This window comes from Rattus norvegicus, chromosome 1, assembly GCF_021556685.1.
Source record: "Rattus norvegicus strain SHRSP/BbbUtx chromosome 1, alternate assembly SHRSP_T2T, whole genome shotgun sequence".
Classification (NCBI taxonomy): domain Eukaryota; kingdom Metazoa; phylum Chordata; class Mammalia; order Rodentia; family Muridae; genus Rattus; species Rattus norvegicus.
Window position 1 is genome coordinate 21,965,001 of NC_141534.1, and position 16,455 is coordinate 21,981,455.

Here is a 16,455-nt window from a genome sequence, read left to right on the forward strand (position 1 = left end):
TTCTATAATAATAATAATAATAGGCTATACATACATAAAACGAGACATGCAGTATATACAAGTATGTGGAATACATCAGTGGAGAACTGAAACTGGGGTAGTACCGGACTCTATATCTATCCATCTATACAGTTATATTTATATCTACGTATCTATGTATTATCTACATATCAGTTTATCTCATATTTTCTCTATCCATCCACCTAAAAATTTAAAAATTAGGCACATAATTACATTAAAACTAATAAAATAACATCAAAACAATAAAAACAGGCATGGCAAAAGAATGCCATAAAAGTTACGGGAGTTTGATTCTTCTCAAAATACCTACCATACTGTCCTGGTCTTGCTTGTGTTGAGGCAGAGCGAGGTGCATACTGGAGGCTCTGGCACATGGCCTTGGGCTGCTATCATGGGTTCCTTGAATGCAAGTACTACAGTACTGTGTCGGGATCTGAGAACCCAGGGATACTCGTAAAACTGACAGTGCACACAACATCGATACGTAAAAACAAAAAGGTGTATGTCCACGGAGAGACAGCACAGTGACGAATTGTATGACTACTCAGAATAGTGTATGATTTAAAAGACATCATTATTTCTGTGATTTTCCTTTTAATATTTTTCTGATGATGTTTGGCTGTGGGAATTCTAGTTGGAAAGTGAAGGCACAGGCCAGGGAGAGTGCTGTGTAAATGTCTAATGTTTTTGTCTCCGCCTTCCCTCACATGCTCCCGAGCTCCTGGAGATAGCTCTTACTCTTCCCTCAGTCACACACCACTTTTGTGCACAGTCCTTTCTCTGTGAATGCCCTGTGAGCTGACATTTCAGGGTGCTTTGAAGGAAATGCTGACTTGAAAAAGGTGGGCGGGAGATTGTTCTGTGTATTATTTCCCTCTGTCTCCTGACCCTCAAAACTTGTTAATGGTCTTAGGGGTTTCAAGCTCAGTCTACTTCATTTTAAATATTAAAGGCAGGGATCATGGGGAGGGAGAGGGTGAGGAAACAGAACCCCTGGAAGGATCCTGAGAGATTGGTGCAGTCTAGTTCTCTACTTTCACAGTGAACAAGCAGAGGCTTAGAACTTATGAGCTAACCCTCAGCTCACACTGATAGTTCATGGCCATGTTGTGGCCCAGTGGTCAACCCCATGACGAGGCACGGTGCATCTGAGGGTGCTCTGTTAGGTTTAGGTTTGTAAGTTAACAGGTAAAAGAGGCCTGGAATGTTAAAGACAGCAGTAGGAAGTAGAGCCTCTTCATAGATTTTCTTCTTTGAAGGATTACAGCTTTCTTTCATGCTAATTCCTTTGGGTTAGCCAAGTGTTTCCTTCATTCCGTTAACTTTGGATGATCGAGGAAGTTGCCGATTGACGCTTATCTCAGAACGGGACTTAAATCAGTGTGCAGTTTGAAATGTTCAAAAGCGAGCGTGTCCCCGAGATCCCGTGATCAGCTGCCACATCCGGAAACACCTTCACTAGCAAAGTCAGAAGCACTAGAAGGAATGGAGTTGGGGCAATAGGAGGATTTCAGAAGACTCTAACAGCCTTTCCTCTCCTTACAGGTTTTGTCAGTATGCGTGCTAACAACTATTCTTGGTTGTATCTTTGGGTTGAAACCAAGCTGTGCCAAAGAAGGTAATGAATACTGCGGGCTCTGTGTGTGTGTGTGTGTGTGTGTGTGTGTGTGTGTGTGTGTGTGTGTGTGCGCTTCTGTGTGTGTGCCTATGTGCTTCTCTGTGTGTGTGTGTGCCTATGTGCTTCTGTGTGTGTGAGTGTGTCTGTGTGCGTTTCTCTGTATGTGCATATGTGCACACTCACATCTGTACGCATATGTATGTGCATGTGTGTGTAATTACAATATGATTGAGGTAACCGTAATCTCCAAGTCCTGCAATGCTCCCCAAATGTTGATGATTTCCTAAGTTCGATGCTAGTTTAAGCATTCTTCTTGAGGCCCTATCTTGTTTTGGCCATACAAAATGTTTTGTTTGTTTGTTTACAATTTTTTATATTAAAATGTGGAATAAAATCTGTGACCAGAAAAACAATACCCCCCACCCCAACCAAAACAACCCATGAAGACATGACCAGAGGTGCCTCCAAGCCCCAAGGAGTTGGTCACCAAAGCAGCTCTGGAGGTTACTAGGAGACCAGTTAGCATCCCTAAGAGACGAGAATCTCAAGAGAGTTTTAAATATTTCTGCCGTGGCTAGTTTCAAAGTAGTAACGAAATCATCACACTTCTAATTGTGTTTCCCTGGTGTCAAGAGCGTGTTCTGCACAGCACAGAAAACCCACCATATAGATAAAGAAAGCAAACCATAGGCAATTTCACTGGTCATTCTCTTGATTGGGAAGTGTCTTCTCCTGTACCCCATATGGCAGGGTATCAGTGATTCAGTTTTCAAAATTGAATACATTCTTGTCCTGCTGAACTATTCTGCTATTATATTGTTATTCATCTAATGTTTAGTGATTGTTTGAAATATGCCAATTTTACCTGTCTGGTTAGGATACCCTAGAGCAAAAGGTGGGCTTTGTATTACCTGTGCATTTGTTCATAAAATGAACTAATTCGCCTCGCATCAAAGAAATAGAAAAATAGGTATTTTAATAGCTGAGTTCGGGGTAGCGTGCACTCTTTTAACAGATGCCAGATGTGTATGAAGCCACAGCAGTTACTGTGGTTCCACGCCCCGCCCCCTTCCTCCGATAGGTTCTAGGAAAGTCAGTTTCCTCACTCTATTTGATCTTTGTAAAAATGCCTGGTTTCTTAGCGACAGATGTGAGTTTCACTCCACGGTGGTGGCGTCTTGACTCAGGTGTGCCTTTAGCTGGTGCATGCTTTGTAATTTTGTGATTGACAGCACCTGACTTATTCACAATTTTCAGTGAAAAGTTGCAAAGGCCGCTGCTTTGAAAGGACGTTCAGCAATTGTCGCTGCGATGCTGCCTGTGTCAGCCTTGGGAACTGCTGTCTGGATTTCCAAGAGACCTGTGTGGAACCAAGTATGATGGGAGAAGGGGCGGGGTTACGGGGAAGGGTGCAGTCACCGGAAGGGGCGGGGTCACTGACGTCAGGAAAGGATCGCCAGGAAGCTGTGCATCTTCTTGTCTAGGTTGGAATAACTCAATGTTTTTTCGAGACATCATCCATCCTTCCATCCATCTATCCATCCATGCATCCATCCATGCATCCATCCATCCATCCATCCATCCATCCATCCATCCATCCATCCATCCATCCATCCATCCTTCCTTCCATCCATCCTTCCATCCATGCATCCATCCATCCATCCATTCATTTATTGAAACAAGGTCTCTCACTATGTATCGCTGGTCATCCTGGAACTTGCTATGTAGACCAGGCTACAGTTGAACTCACAGAGATTCACCTGCCTCCGCCCGAGTCCAGCGCTCAAAGGCATATCTTCACCATACCCAACTTAGTTTTTTTTTCTTTTCTATTTTAGAGTGTACATGTTTTCCACTGTAGCCTTTCCCTTTCAACACTCAAAGAAAAATCTTCATCTTTGCTAAATGCTTTGTGGCTAACAAAACTGTGTATGTGTTTAATGTGTGCCAAAACTTTGTGGTTTAAATTTTTTTTAAATGCAGTCTTAAAAGAATGTGAGTGTTTCCATTATGGATCTACTAAAGAAAGAATCCTTGCCTATTTACTGAACATTTTAAAAATAAAACCATTGAAACAGAAAAAATTGAGATAGGAGTCAAATATAGGTTTTTTTGTTTTGTTTTCTTTTGTTTTCTTTTTCTGACACAAGAGTCTCGTTCTATAGCCTTGGCTGGTCTCCAATGCCTCTGCTTCTTGAAGACTAGAGTTACAGTTGTTTACTAGCATGCATAGTTCTAGATTAGACTTTGAGAACCCTGAATATGGCTGCTGGGGGAAGCCAGGGGTTTTGTATGTTTGTACAATAACGACGGTGCGCCCCAGTTTAAAAGCAATGAGATCCCGGGTTTCTAGTGAAATATTATCTGTGGGTGCCTGCATGTTTACTATTCAGAAAGGGTGAGCAGAAGCGGAATCATGGGACTCAGTTATAAAATGAGTTGTTGTCTCTTATCCTCTTGTCCAAGATGGTGTTGATTTCACGGGAAGTGTTGAACTTGACCCCTGAGTTTGTTTGTCTGATGTTGGTTTCCAGCACATATATGGACTTGCAACAAGTTCAGGTGCGGCGAGAAGAGGCTGTCCAGATTTGTGTGCTCCTGTGCGGACGACTGCAAAGCCCACAATGACTGTTGCATCAACTACAGTTCAGTGTGCCAAGGTCAGCTTCCCTACACTGGGCTCTCCTGGAGCCTGGCATCCTCCATGACCTTTGGGGGTGGGGTGGGGTGGGGTTGCATCAGCATTGTCTTTTCTGGGAGCGGCTGTGTTCACTGTTACTACAGTAGCCGTTGTGTTGATGGGCCAATTACATTTGCTGAAAGAGACTCGTAAAACTTTTATTACAGGATGGTTCTAATGTGTGCATGAACTAAGAACGCGCGATGCCATCTGGCTAGTTACTATCCGTACACGGTTGACCTTATTTTACCTGAAGCCATTTTTCTATTCTTTTTTTTTCCCTTCCATCCTCCCCATGCCATTTTGATGGTGGCTGCATACTTAATACTGTACTTGAGTAAGGATCTCGTTCCAGTTCTGGCCAAGGTTTCCTTGTAATAAAGAAGCACAGTCTTGGTCATGTAGCACTAGGGCTGGTTTGATGAGACCAGGCACATTCAGGGTGGAATGGCTGGAGATGGGAAATTACTCTGAAGGGTACTAACAGTGCTGTAATGTTTTGCTCAAGGATTACGAGGCGTCTTGAAATCTCTAACAGAACCTGAGTCTAAATGGGAGGGAGCTAAGCCTCCAAAGTACCAATTGTGTAGAGAGGCCGGGACAGGCTATACATTCTTGCTGAAAACACTAAGATTTAGAAAGCAGGAATGATATCTCAGTTCTTACAAAGACAGGATAGTTGTCCTTGTATTTCATGGAGACAAGCTGAATAACCTGTGAGGACACTTCAGCCCACCAGTGCTAATTCCCTTCTATTTTAAGCCGCATAGTGTTTGCACATAACCTGTGCCTATCTTCACACATACCTTAAATGCCTTGCAATTACTCACAGTGCCCATGAAATGCAGGAGCTATGTAAACAGTTGGTGTCCAACACCGCTTAGGAAATGAAAGTATAATGTCCCATACAGATGCCGTTCAAACAAATAAATATTTTCCATCCACAGTTGGTTGAATCCGTGGGTGCAGGATATGCAGACACAGGGCAATGAATAGTTAGTATATTTGCATCTTGCAGTTCTGCATTTGGGTTTCTCCTGTTAACTTATTTTGGAAACAGAGTAACTCTATATTCGTGGTCTTTGTCTAACGTTAGTGCCTCGTGATGTCTGTTTGTTTTGCTTTGGGGAATCTATGCTCTTCTGTCTGAAAAACACTGCATTCCTGCCATTATCGAGTGGGCTCAATTTATTTATTTTTTATTTTTTTGAAAATATTCCAGAAAAGAAGAGTTGGGTAGAAGAAGCCTGCGAAACCATCGATGCACCACAGTGTCCAGCAGAGTAAGCTCATGTCCCCAAACACATATTTTTCCCTTTTCGAGAAGGGTCATTTCTTTCTCTTTCTAAATTAAGATGAGAAATAGTAATAAATCACTGGCTAATTGAACATTTGCCTTCAACAGAGCGTGTTTACTGTGGTACGACCTCACTCTGGAAGCCAGTAGAAAGAGACATACCATGAGTAACAGTGGCTGTTGTCAGTGAATGTGGGTGACGTGATTGTAGCCTTCTATGGGAGAAAACATCTTGACTCTAGTTTGTAGTTTCTAGTGTTGAACTTGTAGCAAAATATAGCTCTTAAAAATTCTTTTTTTTTTGCATTGGTATGCAGTTTTGGTATACATAACACATTTATGAGAGGGAATTACCTGACTTTTATAATTCGTCTGTGTTCTTTTTTGAACTGTTTATGTCAATCTATTTATTTATTTATTTATTTATTTATTATTTATTTATTTTTTTGTTCTTTTTTTTGGAGCTGGGGACCGAACCCAGAGCCTTGTGCTTCCTAGGCAAGCGCTCTACCACTGAGCTAAATCCCCAACCCCTATTTATTTATTTATTTATTTATTTATTTATTGTATTTTGAGACAAGGTTTCTCTGTGTAGCCCTGGCTGTCCTGGAACTCCCTCTGTAGACCAGGCTAGCCTAGAACTCGGAGATCTGCCTGCCTCTGCCTTTTTAGTGTGGGGATTAAAGGCATGTGCCACCACCACCTGGCAGAAATACATATTTTTTAAACCAGTTTAAAATAATGTCTTTCAGACTTTAAAATACTTTAAACCTGTATTTTTATCTTATTTTGTTTATTATGTAATTGATTTTATCATACAACCTTTTTTTAAAATTTGAGACAGTAGTAATGACAACAAAAACTAAGCCTAAGCAAAATAATTTCATCAGAAGAAAGGGGTTTTTTGGGGGGGTGGGATGGGGATTCCTCTGTAAGCTGTTTTCTAAATGCCAAGATAACTAAAATTTTAGACTTGCTAAATTTTTCTTTTAAAATGTTAATCATTGCTCTAAAATGCAACGTAAAATCTTTACTGGAAAATAGAACTCCTGTCATAATTTGGAGCATGTTATTTTGGGCAACTTTATATCAGTGTCTTTACCTGGTGTTCCACTGACCCAGACTTTATGGCTTTGGTTGATTGACAGTTCTGTGCAATGACTGAGAGAGACTACACACGGTTGGTTTACAATCGCCCAGGAGGACTAGGCTATCAAGAGTTGTTACTGAAAATTGTATAGCAAAATTCTTCCTTTGGTGTGGCTGCTTTTGGGTCTGGATGTTTGAGACTCTAAAGTTCTGAGGAATTGCGAGAAATGTGTTCTGTTATTTACTTATCTAGTAATGTAGCTTTCCACCATCCTCAAGCAAAACTGCCGTGACCCAGTTTCTGAGCCATGGGCTTTTTTCTTTTAATCCAGGGCTAGCCATTCTCTTTTGCAGAGTATACCTGATACAGTGTTTTATGCCTCTTGGGCTTTCTGTGGTACAAACCTTCTGTGTCTCTCTGTGAACTCATGTTTCAACATTCCTGGGCACTTCATTGTTTAAATATATGAACACTGTGTCTCTCAAGCTTCTGCACCATGTACTTATCTCTTTGAAATATATTGAACTTAAATATTAAATATGGCCAGGGAGGCAGCTGATGGGCAGAGCGCATGCCTAGCCTTAGTGAAGACACACCTGGGCTTGATCCTCAGCATATAAAAGGAAAGCCACGAAGCCAATGAGGCACTCTACTGAAGGAGGGACAGAGGTTTGTTCAGAAAGAGAATTAGTGCGCTTACCTAGGAAGCGCAAGGCCCTGGGTTCGGTCCCCAGCTCCGAAAAAAAGAACCAAAAAAAAAAAAAAAAAAAAAAAAAAAAGAAAGAAAGAGAATTAGTGGAGAAGATGTAGTTTATTTGTCAAATTTAGTTTCTTAGTAAGTATAAAAACCTTATAATATGACAGTATCATTTGACCAAAATTTTGGAATGGCATGAACTGTGATTGAAGTTTCTTGTTGGAGCTCCAAACAGCATGGATCCTTTAAAGATATTATTGATGATACATGCATGTGAATTACTCCTTGATAAAGTATGTCTACGAATATAAATGTGCGGAGGATGTTCTCTTGTGTACTTGCTGACTTTTCAGATTACCTCGATAGCAGGCTGACCTCATTGAGAAACCTTCATTGGGGTGGAGCCAGGGAGAGGGTGGAGTCAGAGAGAGGGTGGAGCCAGGGAGAGGGCAGAGTCAGTGAAAGGGTGGAGTCACGGAGAGGGTGGAGCCAGGGAGAGGGTGAAGTCAGGGAGAGGACATGGCCAGGAGTGGAGCCAGGGAGAGGGTGGAGCCAGGGAGAGGGTGGAGCCAGGGAGAGGGTGGAGTCAGGGAGAGGGCGGAGCCAGGGAGAGGCATCTTCATTGGATGTGTTTTCCTTTTGTCTCTTTACACAGTTTTCTTTCACTCTTTACCAGGTTTGAATCACCCCCTACTCTCTTGTTTTCTTTGGATGGATTCAGAGCTGAATATTTGCACACTTGGGGTGGACTTCTTCCTGTCATTAGCAAGCTGAGTGAGTAACTTCAGAGTTGAGTACTGAAGGGTCACGACTTCGGAGATGGATGAGGGAGGGGGAATGTTTTTGGAAAAGTACTGCTAAGCCTCTGACTGTTTTACCAAGCTTCTCCATTGCAAAGCAGTGGATTTGTGAGACCACTAGTGTTGATACTGTAGATCTTGGAAACTGCCCCCAAAATACTTCTAGTTCAACCGGTTGTCCTTGTATCCGAACTCTGGACTGTGACCACTAATATTTATTCTTCTTGACAATTTTGGAAAAATATTTACTTACTTCCTGAGTTTTCATGTTAAAATGGAATTGCAAAGGTCGACCATTTTGGAAACTAATATACAACTCTTGTAGACTATTAGCTTCTGTCATCATTTGGGTCAAACTGAATAGCCATTCAATTTTGTGTTTTATTTCTTGAGACAATATCTTATGTAACCTCGGCTAGCCTTAGACTTGCTGTGTAGGTAAAGATAGCCTTGAATTCCTGATCTTCCTGGCAGAACTTCCCAAGCACCAAGGTTATAGGCGTGTCCAGCCATGCTCACCTTCAACTTTATCTTAATTAAAGCTCTCATTGAATGGCTATTCTCCAAAAATGAGATAGGATACTCTCTTCTTCATATCACAGCTGAAGCTTTAAGTCTTAATTTTAGTAAGTCAGTTTAAGTTTAGTAATTACCGGAAGTGGGAAGAGCATGAATGGACTTCGTTAGTTGTTAGTGCTTGGCAGTCGCTGTCCTGTTCTATGTTCCTGAAATAGAAGTAGATACGCAGTCATGTTAGCATTCTTCTGGAATTCTAAAATATCTCCTAGACAAATACACTATGTTGTTTAAAACCTTAAAATTACTCCCAGTAAGTGCATATATGTATCATTACGCTGTGGTGGTTTAAAATTTTCCACTTTTAATGTCTGCTTGGAAGGTAACGTTTTCACTAGTCACTTGGCATCAATCAGGCCTGTGGACTTGGAGAGGTATTAGTCAGCCCTCTGTCCCTTCCTGAGGCATGGTCCCTGAACTCAAAGTTAAGGCGCTGTCCGCACCCATGTGTAACATGTAAACCCAATCAAGGCTTAGCCAAACTACAGAATTGGGTGACTGGGAGTGTGAGAGCTTTGTGTCTGATGACTCAGAGCCCTTAGAAAACTCATCTATAGGCAGACACGTACCAATCTGGGAACCATTTTTAGATAACGCATTTCAAGTGCTGGGGTCATCAAGTGTATGTTCCTCCCCCAAGAGTAGACAGTGGGGAGGAGTGAGACACAGGGCTAGACCAGAAGGAGGTCAACAGCATCTGACTCCTCTGTTCCCCTCCACATATCTTTTGTTTTTAAAGTAACTAAGAAGTTCATCTGTGGGTGGTTTGTTTGTGCTTTATAGCCAGGGACAATGCCACTTTAACTACTGTGTCTTCTTCGTCTTCATTTTCGGATTTAGCTGGGAGCGTAGCCACTTTTCCTTATGGTTACTGGTCTTTAGTTATTTGAACACTAAGTACCAAGCATCGTGTTACCACATCTGTCCATCTATTCAGGCTGCTGGTGATTGGAGGAAAACTGCTTACGTGGATTAGTCACTTAACTTATTGTTTTTCTAACAAAGAATCTAAGGTCTGTAGTTGAGGCTCAGTGGTAAAGTGCTTGCCCGGCATGCATGAAGCCCCAGGTTCAGTCCCCAGGACTGTATAAACCTGGCATAATGGTGGATGACTGTAATCATAGCACTGGGGAGGTGGAGGCAGGAGGCTCCAAGGTTAGCTTCTTTGCTGTGTACCAAACTCGATGCCAGATTGGGTTGCACAGAAGCGAGGGAAGGAAAGAGAAACAAATAACACTTTATTTCCTTGTTAATACTAAATTCCTAGCAGTCGTGTTACTTTTGACTCATGCTGAATTTCAATCTGGTTGTTTGCTCTGTGTTCTGGGATAATTACTTAATGGGATACGCCTAATAACAATTTCTGCTGTTTTGTTCTCTGTCTAGAAAACTGTGGAACGTACACTAAAAACATGAGGCCTGTGTACCCTACCAAGACGTTTCCCAATCATTACAGCATCGTCACAGTGAGTAGGCATTCCGAGCATTCTGTGATTGTACCGGGAAGACGTAGCTGGAGCACTGTGCAAGGGAGTAATTCGACTTCAGAAGAGGATGAGATGATTTGTTTTGGAGTGTAAGCTATAACCTGCACTTGATCTTTCCTTAGGGACTTTATCCAGAATCACATGGCATAATTGACAACAAGATGTATGATCCTAAAATGAACGCTTCTTTCTCACTTAAAAGTAAAGAGAAATTCAACCCTCTGTGGTACAAAGGACAGCCGGTAAGCTGTTTATTATGGCTACTAAAATAGTTTTTATTCATACTTATTTTAATCAGAGAAAAGTGAAATGATTCTGTAGGAATCTGGCTAGCTGTATTATCTTCCTTGTGGAGTGCAGGTAGCTGTTGACAGTCTCATATGTATGTATGTATGTATGTATGTTTGTATGTATGTATGTATGTATGTATGTATGTGCGATTGCACAGTTTACTTTAGAGATAGACTTGGGTTGTACCAAAGTTCTCTTTCTCCCAACCTGAGCCTTCTCTCCTGAAGTTCTAGTTGTTCGGCATGAGAGTTTTTATTACTTATTATTTACCTTACATGTTTATAGTGCACAGTGTAATAATTTGATGTGGGTACATACTACAGAGCGATCAAATTAGTGTTCTTCATATTTTCAGCTTCCTAAACAATTAATTTTTAACAATAATGTCAAGTATGCTAAGGGGATATAAATGTTAACTACCATGGTTTGATAGCATACCTCATATACATGATTAAGGTAGCTTAACTGCTGGACTTTGAAAACACTGTCACTGAAGAAGAACGTGTTCATATCGTTCCGTCTCCTTAGAGCTTAATATCTTTACCATCTAACGTCCTTCCATTCTCTTTGCCAGATCTGGGTGACCGCTAATCATCAGGAGGTCAGGTCTGGCACATACTTCTGGCCAGGATCAGACGTGGAAATTGATGGGATTCTGCCAGATATCTACAAAGTGTATAATGGGTACGTGTAGGTGAACTTCCCCTAGATTTTGAAACATAGTACAACTTCTAGTTTTCTTTACCCTTCCTTTCACTCAGTCCCGAGTTCCAACACTCGAAAGACACTCTAAACTAAAGATCTTCTGAATAAGAACTTCTTTAGAGAGTTTTAGATGGTGCTGAGTAGAAAGTAAAATCAGCCAGCTTATAGATCACAGAAAGTGTTCTGATCTCTGAGTAGTGGTTTTGTTTCTAATAAGGTAATCTTGGGCGTGTTGGTGTAGACTGTAATTTATGGAGCAAGGCACTGAGGCAGGACGGACGGTCGTGAGTTTTGGGCAAGCTTAGACGGCAGAGTGGGATCAAGGCCAGTTAATGTGAATGCAAGGCCATCCGGAGTTTCATAATCAGACTCTGTATCCAATAAGGCAAATGAAAAATAGTACCGAAGGAAGGAAGGAGAGAGGGAAAGAGCAAGAAAGGGGGGGAGAGAGAAAGACAGAAAGAGAGACACAGAGAGGTCACAGTGGGGACAGTTCTGAGCACAGGGGAGCTGTGTATTTTAACTCTAGAAAGTAAGAGAACAAGAGAAGAAAAAGAGGGGTGCACTCAAGAATCCATCAGCAGGAGCATGGGGGACACAACATGAAGAGTGCATAGCTAGGAGCTACGTCATGGTGGAGTCTGGAACATTGTTTAAAAGAAGATTGCTGTGTTCCGTATTTCCATTTCTAAGTTCCTTCAATATATTTACTCTCTAACATAAGGGCCTATGAAGATGGCCTCTCTGGTTGATTTTCAAAGTCATATGGACATTTTAGGGAGGATTTTCTTTCGTTGACTTTAGCAAAACTACCAAAGTAGTTTCTGTGATACTTTTGAAATTTATGATCGAAGGGCTATATGATATATAGAATGTCAAAAATGGTCACAAATGCCAGACGAGTTAAGGACAGTCCTTTCTTGGTCAATTCATGGTACTGTGTGTTCTGTGGGGCTCACGGGAGGAGAGCATGTGGTCTGTTCCTGTCTCAGCTGCTCACCATGGTTTTATTTCATGGATGGAGTGCTCTGTGAGATCCAAGGTGCATCCCTCTAGCCTAGGGGAGCCCACAGATCCGTGAGGGGCAGCCTAGATGTAGTAAAGGGCACAGCTGATATATATGGGGTGAGCAGGCTTTGGAAGGACTATGTTAACAAAACCCAGTGGCCAGAGGAGGCAGAATTAATTTCATCAAAGGAAAGTTGCCTGGAGGACTATAGAGTGTTGTCACTGTGTCTGTTTTCCAGTCACCAGTGACCAAGTCCCTCTGAAACACCAGTTCTTCATGTGACAGTGGCTGTTCTTAACTGAATGTATAATATCTCAAAAGAAGACAAGAAACAATTTTTAAGCCCAATCACCTTTATTTGTATAAAGTTAAGCCTTGGTCTTCATTAGAAAAGCAAATTTAAGTTTGAAAATAACACCTTCTTTGTGTGTGTCATAGGGTGGGGAGTCTAGGGCAGGACCTTTCTTTATAGACCTCAAAGTACAGTTCTGCATCAGTTTCCTGATATTGGAATTATAGAATGGCAAATAAATCTCAAAAATTTCAAATGCAGCAGGTGCCTCTGCTTGCTCAAAGATCCCTACTATTTCCAATAAGAAAAATATTTATATTTGACATAGAGTTATTGCAGATTTGGCTTAATTTGCTTCTCCTCAATTTTAGGTCAGTACCATTTGAAGAAAGGATTTTAGCTGTTCTCGAGTGGCTACAGCTTCCTAGCTATGAAAGGTATGTGGACGGTTTCCGGCACAAAGGCTGCTTTGTTTTATAGACACCACGTGCTTCTATACAGACCATAACAAAACTCTTGTTCGCCCCAATGACTTACATCCAAAGAAACTGGTGAACAGTCACAGCTGCGTTCTGAAGAGCCCCAAGCTTGTAAACAGCTCCTTGGAGTTTTAGGGACGCCACCCCAGGGCTGTAGCATTTTAGGGACATCATCACCCCAGTGCTGTAGGATTTTAAAACAGGATCAACTGTTGAATTATTCTTTCCACTCTGTTTTTCAATGTGTTCGTAAAATATTACATTTTGATACTGTTTGATTTAGACCACACTTTTACACTCTGTATTTAGAAGAACCAGATTCTTCAGGGCATTCACACGGACCAGTAAGCAGTGAGGTAAGTTCACTCTTAATAATAATCACTTCGTTAAACTTAGTGTTCTTGCAGTGGACTTCAAGAACATTCTGTAAGGTACTGTGACTTCTGGAAAGTAAGATGTTATGGTTTTTGGAAAGGACGTCACATAAAATTCTATGTCACCAGAGAGAACAGTTTAAACAAAACAAGAGCTGAGAGAACTGGTTTTTGCTTACATTTCTTACAGTGCTCTATTAAACTGTTGTATTAAATCGTGTCTTCAACTCTGAGTCTTACATCCTCTTTCTCTAACCTTCATATCCTCTCTTTGCCTTCAAACCTGAGAGCTCTGTGAGAAGTCTTTCAGTACCCAAGACTCCAAGTTTCTGTGGAACCATCCTCTTCTTATTCTTGTTAGGAGACACTCTCCTGCCTCTGAACCATGATTCTGACAGGGCTGAGACTTGAAAGCATGAAAGACGCTATCAAAAGTGAAAAACCAGGCAGTCAATAATTATTTGTGTTAGTTACGGTGACACTAGAGATGGGAACCAGTCACCTACGGAGTCAAGATCATAATGTGTCTTGTTCAACCTGCCATCTTTTAGAATCATAGCCAGTTCCTGGCCACAGTCACCATAGCTTAAAGCGACACTTCCCACTTTCCGAGTTCACATCACCATGCCATGGTGTATAGAGCATCAGATCCCAAGGCGACTTGAACTTCTTCCTCCTTGTATCCCTGTTCTATTTTCTTCTGATACGTGAATTCTTCCCAATGGCCTGAGATGTGACTAGAAATAGAAACTAAGGGATTGGGAATCCCGTTGGACATAAGGTGAAGAAGTGTTGTCAGGTCTATTATCTCTCTCCTCCTATGAGTCCAGGACAGAGTACAAACCCATTGCCTTCCTTAGTTAAATCTTTACCCCACATCCCTACTAATTCCCTGCCCAGGTGATGGAGGCTGGATAGTTTATGAGTCTTTAGGATTCTTTACCACTTGTCCAGATGGAAGCTTGGTTTGCTATGTCTACTGTGAGCTCTGTTTTGGGTAGCCATGTCTGTGCTCCTTGGTGTAAATGCAAGATGATTGCTAAATGTAACTAAAGGGACTAGGCACCCCCTCCCAACACGCACACACACATACACACACTTGAATTAAACATCTGAGGAGACCATCTTTTCTTGTTTTTCTGCCCTGTGCCTGGCATGGACTTGAACCCTTTGAAAGAGCAGATACTATTCTGTGTTGCTTTCCTGTCAGACAAAAGAGGGACACGTTAGTCCTCAGCCAGGTCTGTTTCTGTCCCTTGTAGTTTTTCCATCCAGATGTGTCCAGTAGCTCCATGGCAGATCGCAGCTCCCCTGTACACAACTCTGACTCTGTCATCAACAAAGCAGACATGCTCCTTGCTAGAGGCAGGGTTTTGATGAAGCGTGACCAGACTGGCTATCTCACAGTAGGACTAGAGAAACTCTTCTCATGATTATTGCTATGGTTTAAACAATCCACTGGGCAGCTGGTGCGATTTTCATTATTTTACTTATTAATTTGTGTTAGTTCACTGGTGTGTAAGACCCATGCCGAGGTCATATAATTAAGATCCAGGCAACCCCGTCTGATTTGCTCATTTTCCTGCTTCTTTTCTAATGTGTTCTTGTTCTGGATGAAGCCCACGACTTTCCAAGTCGTATTCATCACCTAAATTCAACTCTTTTAGTATTACTGGCACCTGAAACCCACTTTAATACTTAAAACTTAGATCCATGTCTCTTGGCTGTCTTCCTGTGAGCAGAGGGTCGTATTGAAGGATCCTACCTTGTATTAATGTGAGGTAACGTGAAGCTGTAAGTGATGATATAGTACAGAGAATATAGACAAGACTTTCTTTGTATGGCTTTATAATGTACGAGGAAAAGAAAATGCCAGAAAGCGGCTTACCCAAACTCTTAACCCTTCCATAGCCTTGGACTATCAATGTATAAGACAGATGGATTTCATGAGGAAATAAGGGGTTCCACTCCTGAGAGTTGTAAGGTTTTCTTTAAGTAAAGAGAACTACACAAAGCATTTGTGGATTAATTCTAACCCCTGTGAAGATCAGGAAACATTGTGCTCACACAGCGACCATCTAAATGATTAAGTGGAAGTTGACAGTGAGAAATGAAATGCTAATTAGGAAGGCATTGTCATCTGCCCAGGCACTGCAGACTTGAGTGAGTGTTATTTTGGTTTAACCGAGTCTAGTCTGAGTTTGATACTCGAATCTCAGGGAGGGACTAGGTAATGGTACCCCCAGAGTGTAGAGTTGAGTGTAGAGTAGATACAATCTGGATCATTTGACTCCTAATTATTGGTAGATGTTTTATGATCCTGACCTGTATTAGTCTAATGTGTACGTATCATAATTTATCAATGCCTCAATAGCCCCTTCCCTCCCCCTCGCCCCTCCCTCCCTCCTCCCCCTCCCTCCCCCTCCCTCCTCCCTCCTTTCCCCTCCCTAACTCCCTCCTCCCTCCTTCTCCCTCCCTCCCCCTCCCTCCCTTTCAGTAGACCATGGTTATGTAGAAATAACTTTATCATAGAGTGCATCATACACAGTTGCTTGCTTGCCATTCCTAGGTCATCAAGGCCCTGCAGAAGGTTGACCACATAGTTGGCATGCTGATGGATGGCCTGAAGGACCTGGGCTTGGATAAATGCCTGAACCTCATCCTCATTTCAGATCACGGTAATCTGAGTTCATGCGTTCATTCTGTGATTAAACAGTGTGTCTTTTTTTTTAAATGGCTTGATTAAATCCCATTTCAATATTTTTACTGAATGTTGTAGATAAAACTTTTTGCTTTTAAATGTGGTTTTTTTATGGGTAGTTTTTAGGAAAAATACATTAAATACAAAATGCAAGTATAGCATAAAATTAAAGAAACATGTGACCGTCACCAACCATAACCTATCTGACCTTTTCTCTGATTTGAGAAAATCCTACACCAGAATTGAAAGTGCTGAAAATAATCTCCAGCATTAAATTTGGGTACCTACAGTTTAGCTTTCACTGGGACACGTTCTTAAATATCTCTTCAATTCATTTT

At 41.6% G+C, this 16,455-nt stretch overlaps 1 protein-coding gene across 9 annotated transcripts in view; it reads left to right on the top strand.

The window, feature by feature from the left end:
• Enpp1 (ectonucleotide pyrophosphatase/phosphodiesterase 1) overlaps positions 1-16,455 on the top strand; it is a 64,987-nt gene that overhangs the window by 28,448 nt on the left and 20,084 nt on the right. For 5 of the 9 annotated variants that reach the window (XM_087595437.1, XM_087595440.1, XM_087595434.1 and 2 more), the window contains 11 exon segments: positions 1,567-1,639; positions 2,897-3,013; positions 4,174-4,299; positions 5,542-5,602; positions 8,080-8,177; positions 10,166-10,245; positions 10,389-10,508; positions 11,132-11,241; positions 12,935-13,000; positions 13,326-13,398; positions 15,986-16,094. In XM_087595437.1, the coding sequence (XP_087451563.1) occupies positions 10,192-10,245; positions 10,389-10,508; positions 11,132-11,241; positions 12,935-13,000; positions 13,326-13,398; positions 15,986-16,094 (532 nt within the window). In that variant the 5' untranslated portion in view covers positions 1,567-1,639; positions 2,897-3,013; positions 4,174-4,299; ... (1 more) ...; positions 8,080-8,177; positions 10,166-10,191. 9 annotated transcript variants of the gene reach the window in all.